The sequence below is a fragment of the Oratosquilla oratoria genome, chromosome 1, assembly GCF_046742065.1.
Source record: "Oratosquilla oratoria isolate Oo_2021 chromosome 1, ASM4674206v1, whole genome shotgun sequence".
NCBI lineage: Eukaryota > Metazoa > Arthropoda > Malacostraca > Stomatopoda > Squillidae > Oratosquilla > Oratosquilla oratoria.
The window spans coordinates 3,162,384-3,172,768 of NC_134777.1; the positions used below are offsets into that span (position 1 = coordinate 3,162,384).

At 39.2% G+C, this 10,385-nt stretch overlaps 1 protein-coding gene across 1 annotated transcript; it reads left to right on the top strand.

Moving 5' to 3' along the window:
- Positions 1-668: 668 nt before the first annotated feature.
- LOC143031629 (alpha-1,4-N-acetylglucosaminyltransferase-like) lies at positions 669-6,967 on the top strand. The gene is made up of 5 exons (XM_076195735.1): positions 669-672; positions 1,000-1,056; positions 1,247-1,521; positions 5,866-6,076; positions 6,762-6,967. The coding sequence occupies exons 1-5, from the start codon at positions 669-671 to the stop codon at positions 6,926-6,928; spliced, it is 714 nt and encodes a 237-aa protein (XP_076051850.1). The 3' UTR covers positions 6,929-6,967.
- The last annotated feature ends 3,418 nt before the right edge of the window (positions 6,968-10,385 follow it).

Sequence of the window (10,385 nt, forward strand, 5' to 3'; positions counted from 1 at the left end):
TGCTGTAGGCTTACCATTGTAGATTGCTCTTGAGTTTACTGGGGTGGGGGTTGAATTCGCTCAAAGGGAAGTGCCGCGGGGTGGAGCAGGAGTGTAAAAGAAAGATTTTGGTTTTATGAGGAATGTTGTTTTCTTGTCATTAGGGTATCATCATTATTCATCCATGATATAAATGACCATAGTGGGTATGCATTACTAACCTGGTTAGGTTCGGGAAGTCTTTGTTTATGTTTTTTTTTTGTTTTTTTCTCATGCCGGGTGAGCAGAGTGGATTCTGAACAGGGTTGCCAAGTCGTGTAGGGTCCTATGATCTGTGCTGTTCTCTTTTCATCCTTTCACAGGATGACCACTATGCCAACATCACCTGTGCCTACACCACTGTGCTTCCAGAGTATCCATCTTCTGGCCTTCATCATGACACATCATCACCGGAGGACTTAGGGTTGTTAGTTGGAAATGAAGTTATTGTTGATTAGTGGAAGAGACAGCGCCTGAATATTCTATCAATCTCAGCCGCTTTCTCACTAAAGGCGTTATCTAGGGGCAAAACTTGGAGGTGGTGAGGTAGCTGTTAGTTTTCCTTCACTCTGTTTTCGAATCCCGTTATAAGACCTTGCCTTACTCTTCTTAGATAGTGCACAGGATGGAAATGGATGCAAGAACTTAAAATGGGTAAGGGAAACCTTAGTTCCTTATTTTAAATGGATGCTAAGGATAGTTGTACGTACTGAATTGTATGTACGTGTGTGTGTGAGGGGGGGGGGGGTGAGTAAACCTGCTTTGGCTGTTGGGCCCTGCTGTGGAAGACCTCTGTCTCACTGCATTAGTTTTGGTCCAAACAGTTTAATGGGGGCCAGGGCGACTTTTCATCTTAGCAGAAGGGAAGTTATTCCTTTTCTTGTGATAAGAGTATGTTTTTTAAGAGACACTTTCACCTCTTATAAAGAGAAAGGGTACCTTAGTTTATGTCAAAGTATCAATTTAGTCATTTTCTTGCAGTGGCGATGGCATATGGTGGAGTTTTAAGTTTGAAGATGCAGTTGGATAAACATACGAGTAATATGTTGTAATGTCTGCTAACAGTAAAGTTTATTTCCTCGGTTATTTTTCTGTTTTGGTATTTGTTTGTTTCGTTTTTTTTTCTGCATCGAATATTGCTATAGATCATGGCATGGGGGGTATACTTTACCAATGTAATCCATTCTTTAGAGTTGACCAACACTGACAACATTGTGGTATTCAACAGGAAGTGACAATAGGTCTAAGATTATTACGAACTATAATGACTTTATGAAGCATGTCATTGATTCGGACTACAAACGCGACGCGACACAGACTGAAACCCAAACCATGTCACCGACATCAACAATTTCTTTAAGTAGTTGGCAGAATATCCTTTGTTCCAAGAGGACCAGGAAGGAGACCTTCTCATCTCCTATGCAAAAGTTGATGCCAGAAGAATCTGGCAGGAACATATTCTTCGTTGAAACATCTTGCGCTTTTTCCCTGAATGCCAAAATGGTAAGTTTGTTTCGAATGCGTTGGCTGATATGAGACACTGATTGGCATTTTTATACAATTCTTAGTATGATGCTGAAACAGATCTGAAACTGAAACATGAATATTAAGAAATGAGATACGCTTTGTCTGCTGTCCCTCTTGCAAGACCACAACAAGTAGGTATCCATCATTTGTCACTCAAACACTAATACAACACATATGACAGTATTTTTAAAGGTATCTGGAAAGGCCTGAAGACTGGCCACTGTAGGTTTTTAGGTTTTCAGTAAATATAAGTTGAGGCTTTATTTTTTCATTATTACATGTATGTAGCCATATAGGATAGTTCCTGTTTCCCTATTAGTTACAGGTCCATTTCTCACCTTCCTTTCTTCCTTTTCCTCTTTCATAACTTTCAACAATTTCCTCTACTCCCTCTTCCTTCATTCTCTCCTTTCCTTCACCAATCTATCCACCGTTTCCATTTCCAGTTGTTCCATTTCTCAATCTCTCCTTTCCAAAACTGGATGTGAGGTTATAGGAGAAACATATGAGAGGTGCGAAGAAAAAAAGAAGAGGAGCAAAGCATATGATAAAGGAGGCAAAAAGGAGAGCAAATGTAAAGGGGTGGGGGTTGGAGTGTGACAGAATTCTTTTAAAGTAATAAAAATGTTTTGGAGGAAAGTTAAGAGAGGAAGGGGAGGTAAGTCAAGTAGAGAAGAGAAGGTGAAAGACGCAGATGGACAGATTTTAATGGAAGAGAAGACGGTAGGGGAAAGATAGAGTATTTTAGATAGCTGCTGAGTGTGGAGGAGGATAGGGAGGGATTGGTGGTAGCAGTGGAAGGTGCTAAAGAAATGACGTTGGTGGGAGATGAAAATGGAGGGGAAATAAGAAGAGATGCAGCACAAGTACTTTTGAAAATGATGAGAGCAGGTAAGGCACCTGGGTTAGATGGGTATCATACAAACTGTCTGAAGTAGGGAGGTACAGAAATAGTGGACTGGCTAGTGAGGTTGATGTGTGTCTAAGGCTGGGTAGAGTGCCGGAGGACTGGAGGAGTGCCTGTATAGTTCCACTATGCAAAGGAAAAGGAGACAAATGTGATTGTAGTAGTTTTAGGTGAATCAACTTGTTGAGTGCATTTCGGAAAGCTTATGGGAAGGTTTTATTTGAGGTGATTAGGAGAGGAACAGATGGAGTAATCGGTGAGGAGCAGTGTGGGTTTAGGAAAGGTAGAGGTTGTGTGGATGCAATTTTAGTGTAGGCAGATCATATATGTGAGAAAGCTTTAACAAATGGTAAGGATTTTTTTTTTTCATGAATTTGGAAAAGGCTTATGGCAGGTAAACAGTAAGGCATTGTGGGAGGTTTTGCAGATGAATGGAAATGGGGTAAAGCTTTTAAGGGTAATCAAGATTTTTTTTTACTTATTTTATTTCATCTATTGATTTTTTTACGGGAGTAGTAGAGCCTATATTGGAATTGGAAATGGAAAGAGCGAGCATTTTGAAGTAAAGGTTGGGGTGCGTCAGGGATGTGTAACGTCGCCATGGCTGTTTAACTACTTCAGCACGAATAAATTCTCGCACGCAGCATCGGCTGCCATAGGTACGATTCTTCACACTATTCGCATTATGATATATAAAGTCACTGCTGTATTACTCGTTCTCTTTTAATTTGAGTAATAATAGACACAGAAAACGTGATCAAACGAGTCCACAGAATCCGGGGGTAACTCATGAACAACTACAAAAAATATATATAATCAAGATGCCGACACCGGGATCCTCATGTACCCACTCGCGCCTCATGACGCCTACGAAGGCGTTGTCATACTGAAGTGGTTAATGTGTACGTGGGTTTTGCGGGAGGTAAATGCAAGGGTAATGGGAAAGGGATGGTTAAAGAAAATAGAGAAAAGTGGAAGGTTTGCCGACGACACTGCGCTTGTGGCAGGGTCAAAAATGGGATTAAGGAAATTAGTAACATGGAAAGAATGAATGAAAAAAGTAAACAAAAGAGGTTTAGAAGTTATAGGTGGACGGAGTGAACCTGAGTAGACGACCGAGGATGAAATGGAAGGATGGGCTGAGGTTGGCGTGCAGCAAGAGGGGAATGTCTGTTGAGCAACGAAAGGATAATACAGGAGATAGGGATGAGTGGAGAGTGGCTATGTATGAATGATACTGTTATGCAAGGAAGGGAGGGGAGGGGGTGGGGTGATAGAAGGGTGCTTAAGTGGGAATGATATACTGACGCAACACGATGGGATTCTCCCCTTCTTCTCTTTTTCTGCATGAGGGGACGGAGAAGGGGCTGTGTGTGCTGGCCGATTAAATGAAGCGAACTTGCTGTGGATGTATCTTGCTACATTGCCTCTGACCCAGGGCAATGGGCGGGATACAGCGATGACCCGTCGTCTATGAGGAGCTAAGATGAGGTGAATGAAGGGGTGGTGGATGGTACTGGAATGGGTGGGAGTAGGTACGTGTCTTTGACTCGGCTACTTTCCTTATTAGGGGGAAAATTTTTGGTATATAGATAGTGACAGTTTGGGAAGGCATGAGATAGGAGAGATTTTTTCAATATTTATTCAAAGTGATGTACAAGGGGAGAGGATGGCAGACAAATAAGTCTTAAAGGATAGAGGCTGGAGAAAGTGAATAATATTGGATATATGGGGTCGCATGTGGCAGAAAAGGGAGGGGTGGAGGTGGAAGTAAAGTATAGATTGAGAGAAGCGAGTAAACAACTTGGGGGACTAAAAAGTGTCATGTGAAATAGACATCTGGGAATGGATGCAAATAGGAAATTATAAGAAGATGGTGAATGTGCCCACGACACTGTATGGTGTGGAGACTTGGTGTCTAAGAAAGGCAGAGAGAAGTTTAAATGTGTTTGAGATGAAATGTGTAAGAAGTATGGTAGGGGCTGTCGATTAAGTGAAGCGGCCTTGCTATGGATGTGCTGTGTCTCACTGAACTGGTTCTGACACAGGGCAGTGAGCGGAATACAAGGGTGACTCGTCATCCACGAGGAGCTAAAATGAGGGTGAGAAAAGGATGGTGGGTAGGAATGGAGTGGGTAGAAGTGGGTGCGCACCTTTGACTTGGTTACTTCATAAAGGGGAAAAAACCCTTGCTATATAAATATATAGGAAATTAGCATTTAACTTTGGGATCTCATGAAAACTAAATCCTGTTTGAGAGACTCCTCGCAGCTCAGGAACCCAAACTCTTTGCTGGAAGAGGGTACACCTACAACTCAATAAAACTGTATGGCAATAGCCAGAAACAATACAGAAAGTTGTCCTGCCCATCCATTTACAATGACTGGTGCCGTAATCAGAAACATACTGGTCTCGAATTTGCTTAGTTGTAAGTTTTCTCCTATTCCCAGCAGTGACTGTTACCTGCCCCAACAGTCCAAACACATAAGACAAAGGTGATGGATTCGGCCGCAGCTACACGCCTCCTGGTGTAGACTCCTCACCACCAATACAAGGCGTACGGTACCCCATGTCACTATACAATAATCACTTGGCAGTTGCTAGAAATTATACTATAATTCATTCTGTCCAATAAAGAGCAGGCTAAGTATTTTCTTATTTGGTTACAGGTTGCGCTGCCCTCTGATCTTTCTTCTCCTGTCATCCATCCTCTTACTTTCCACTCATTACTTTCGTCTGATTTCATTTATTTCTCTCTCTCTTTCAGCTTCTTCTTCTTCTTCTTCTTCTTCTTCTTCTTCTTCTTCTTCTTCTTCTTCTTCTTCTTCTTCTTCTTCTTCTTCTTCTTCTTCATCTTCTTCTTCTTCTTCTTCTTCTTCTTCTTCTTCTTCTTCTTCTTCTTCTTCTTCTTCATCTTCTTCTTCTTCTTCTTCTTCTTCTTCTTCTTCTTCTTCTTCTTCTTCTTCTTCTTCTTCTTCTTCTTCTTCTTCTTCTTCTTCTTCTTCTTCTTCTTCTTCATCATCATCATCTTCTTCTCCTTCTTCTTCTTCTTCTTCTTCTTCTTCTTCTTCTTCTTCTTCTTCTTCTTCTTCTTCTTCTACCCTATCCCCATTTCTTCTTTGGTAGTTCTCCTGCCACAGAGCAAAATTTGTCTTTTTTTTCTTCCTTTTTTCTTCCTTTTCTTCTCCTATCCCGACTTCTCCTCCCTCTCTCTTCTCCCCCTCTCTCCCGACCTTATTCCTCCTCTTCCTGTTAGCTTTGTTCTATTTTTTTTTTTTTTTTTTTTTTACGTTCTTCCTTACCAGGACTTCTCAAGAGTACGTAATGTACTCTGGAGATGTCCTGGTATGGACGAAGCGTTAGGAAATAAAATTCCAACAGTTCTCATTTAAGCATGTGCTCTGGTAATGTAGGCCTGTGCAGTCGAGAGTGCAGCCCGGCACCATGAAGATCATACTGTTCATCTATTGATGACATCACCATACATAAATGATACCAACACTCTCATCGACAAACTCATCTCCTTTCCCAATGTGCGCCTGGTGGCTGCCAATATTAATGAGATCTTTAAAGGAACTCCCCTACATGACTGGAACCAGAATCTGACCTGGGCTTCAAACACTGGTAAGTACTTGATGGAGGCATGGTGAAGATGGATGGATATGTGTATGGTTAGGTGGCATATGACAGACACTGGTAGATCCATTGTATCATTCACTCCATTTCTCAAGCAAAATCAAACTGTCTGAAGTTAAAACCTATACAGAGTGTCAATGTAGTGAATGGGTCAAATGGATGGCCTTAACCCCCTTGCTACAGTATGACATTAGTCAGGATGAGGCATTTAAATGGTACTATCATAAAAAAGGGTTCATTGGTAATGATCTTAATCCTTTACCTGAATTATATGGTGTTAGCCACAGGGTATCATCATAGCAAAAGGTTCGACAGAGATAAGTTTATATTTTTACTACAATCCTCATACTGAAATAAATAATTTGGTATTAGTATGTATAAGACATTATCATAATGAAAGAGTTAACCATTTACTGGATAGATAATCCTCCTAGGTTGAATGAAATTATCTGGTTTTCGTCAGAACAAAAGCCTTCAGTGTCCATTTTTTTTTTTTTTTTTGTGACACCCAAAAAGTTAATCAAAATATTCTAATCTAAATATTCTTTTTTACTCTTTACAAGGTAGAAATTCCTGTAAACCGCAGAAGCCTAAACAAACTATTTTAATGTCCAAATTTGCACTTTTGTCTAACAGAGGGTTAATGAAATTCTATTTGTTCTCTACATCGTAGACTGGCCAATATATAACCTGTCAGATGCGCTCCGCCTTGCTCTGGTGTGTCAATATGGTGGTATCTACTTGGACACGGACATACTGACTCTTGCGCCACTTCCACTTCACAAACCTTGGATTGGACGGAAAGAAATGAGCTTGACTTCCAACGGAGGATTCCGGTAAAATTTAGGTTTAGATTAATAGAATTTCATAAATGAATATGGCAGACAGCAGTCTGTGGTCTTTACTAACCTTTGTGAAATAGTGTACGTATGGGTGCAGACATATGAAACTGCCTGCTCAGTGTGGAATGGCATGTATTGTATAATATCCAATATAACCACATTCACATCTCTGGTAGCAGAATAAAATAATATTTATATATGCCAGTAGACTTCTCTTCCTTATAAAGGGGCGAATTTGGAATAATAATGACAATAATGAAAATAGTAATGATAGTAATAATGCATACATATACCAAAGGCATTTTCCCTCTTACAAGGGAGATAGCAACAAATGAATAAATAAATAAATAAGTAAAAATAAATAAATAAGTAAAAATAAACAAACAAATAAATGAATAAATAAATAAATAAATAAATAAATAAATAAATAAATAAATAAATAAATAAATAAATAAATAAATAAATGAATAGATAAATAAATAAAGATAAAAAATAAAATAAAGGCACAAAAACCATTCCCACTCATTCCATCCCCTCATACTCAACTCCCATCCATCCCGTTCCCTCCCTCTTATCTTGGCTCCTCTTGGATTACGGGTCATCCCTGCATCTCCCCCACTACCCTGGGTCAGAAGCAGTGTCGCAAGACACAGCACATGCATAGCAAAGCCGCTTCATTAAATCGGCAACCCCCTCCCCCCTTCTCCGTCCCCTCATGCAGAAATGGAGAAAACAGGGAGAAATCCCTTCGGGCTGCGTCAATTTATTTTTCACAGATACTCCCTCATCCCCCATCCCCCACCCACATCCCTCATACATCACGGCATCATCCATACACAAGCATTTTCCATTCACCCCTATCTTCTGTCCTCTCCCGTCCTTCCTCAACAGACATTCCCATCTTTCCCAATGCCGTTTTTACCCCATCCATCCATCTCGTCCTTGGTCGCCCCCTCATGTTCACTCCTTCCACCTCAACCTTCCACACCTCTTTTACTAATATTTCTTCACTCATTCTTTCCATGTGTCCAAACCACCCCAATACTCTTCCATCAACCCTATCTCCCAGCTCCCTTTCCACCCCGTTCTCCTCCTCACCTCCTCGTTTCTCACACTATCCAACGTAGTAACCCCTATCATACTTCTCAGACACCTCATCTCAAACACATTCAAACTCCTTCTCTCTGCCTCTCTTATGGATTACAAAGGATTACAAAGGCGGAGCATGTCGACAGGGGACCTTTTGGTTCATATCTAGGTCGGATGCGAATAAATCCTAATAATGATAATAAATAAATAAAAAAAAACTATAATAATGTATCAAAGAAAATACATAAATAACAGCATAGGCATAGTCAAATAACAAACAAACAGGTAAATAGTAAATAATAATAAATTGACATATAACTAATAATAAATGAGAATCAAACAGACAAATGATAACAAGACAAAAAACAAATAATATAAAATTATATATAATCATTACAGCATCTTGCTTAGGTGTTCATCTAAATGATTTTTAAAGCTTTGAACTGAACTACATTGCACTGCCTCTGCAAGAAGTTTATTCCATTCATTAACTACACGGTTGGCGAAGTTGTTTCTACCCACTTTCAAATTGAATCTATTTCCGGACAGTTTGAGACCATTGTTTCTTGTCGGATTCTCATTCAATGTGAAAATTTTGTCGCTTTTGATGTTGTCAATTCCCTTTAGAATTCTAAAGACCTGTATCAAGCAGCCTCTGAGTCTACGCTTTTTTAGGGAAAATAGATTCATATATTTAAGTCGATTTTCGTATGATTCATTTTTGATATTTGGAATCAGTTTTGTGGCTCGCCGTTGTATTTTTTCCAATCTGTCAATGTCTTTAATGAGATTCGGTGACCATACGGAAACAGCATATTCTAAATGTGGACGAACTAACGATTTATATAGCTTGTTAATGAGTGATGGACTTTTGAAGTCAAAAGATCGCGCAATCAGTCCTAGAATCTTATTTGCTTTCTCAGAGGCTGAAATACACTGCTTGGATGATTTGAGATCGTTACTGATAATTACGCCGAGATCTTTTTCACTATTCACTTTTGTTAACGAATTTCCAAATAACTTGTAATCGTACTTACTGTTATTTTGACCTATGTGCATTACCTTGCATTTACTTGTGTTAAATTTTATTAGCCACTTTTCAGACCATTGCTGTAATTTAGCTCAACCTTCTTGAATATCTAACTGATCTAAGTGATCATTTGCCATTCCGCACAGCTTTGTATCATCAACAAATTTGGAAACAGTAGATTTTACTCCGTGGTCTATATCATTTATAAATACTATGAATAGAAGTGACCCAAGAACGGAACCCTGAGGAACTCCACTTGTAACATGTTTCCATCTAGAAACTTTTCCATTTAAAACAACTCTCTGTTTTCGATCATTTAATCAATTACTAGTCCAACTTAATAGACTACCACTTATTCCGTGTGAAGCTAATTTAGTAAGTAGTCTTTCGTGGGGGATTGTATCAAAAGCTTTTGCAAAGTCTAGATATATTAAATCTATATTGTTTCTTTTGTCATAATTCGAGACAACTGTGTTGTAGAATTCGAGTAAGTTAGTCACGCAAGAACGTTTCCGTCTGAAACCATGCTGGTTATCATTTATCAAACGGTTACTTTCTAAATGATGTTCGATAGCATCTCTGATGATAGTTTCCATTATTTTTCCTACGATTGAAGTCAAACTTATAGGCCTATAGTTATTTGGTTTCTTTTTGTCACCTTTTTTGAATATGGGAGTAACGTTAGCTAGCTTCCATTCTCTTGGGACATCTCCGGATATGATGGATTTATTGAAAACAATTCCCAATGGAACAACAATATAATTTTTCATTTCCTTTAAGATTCTTGGATGACAACCGTCAGGGCCTGGTGTTTTATTAACTTTGAGTGTCTCTATACACCTTTTAATTTTTTCTTTTGTTATATCTACACTTTTCACAGGTTTCAGTTTGGAGCTCACTTTGAGGTGTTTCGTTTACGAATACCGAGCTAAAATAATTGTTTAAAATATTACACATTCCTTCATTTGAATATTCAAGTTGACCGTTATCAGAGAATAGTGGACCAATGTGATTCCTAGCAACCTTTTTATCTCTTAACTGTAGAATTCTTTGGGATTCTCTTTGGATTTATCAGCGATATTCATTTTGTATTGTCGTTTTTTTTTTATTGTCTTTTTTAAATCCCTCTCCATGTTTCTGCCCCATATAGTGCTGTCGACACAATCACTCCTTCATAAATCTCCTCTTAGCATCCATTCCCAAATGTCTTTTTCTCATTACACTTTTTAATCTCCTGAGGCATTTCCTCGCTTCTCTCAATCTACATTCTACCTCCACCTCCACTCCTCCCTTTCCTTTCCTAACACATACGCACCCACTTCCTCCAGTCTCTCTC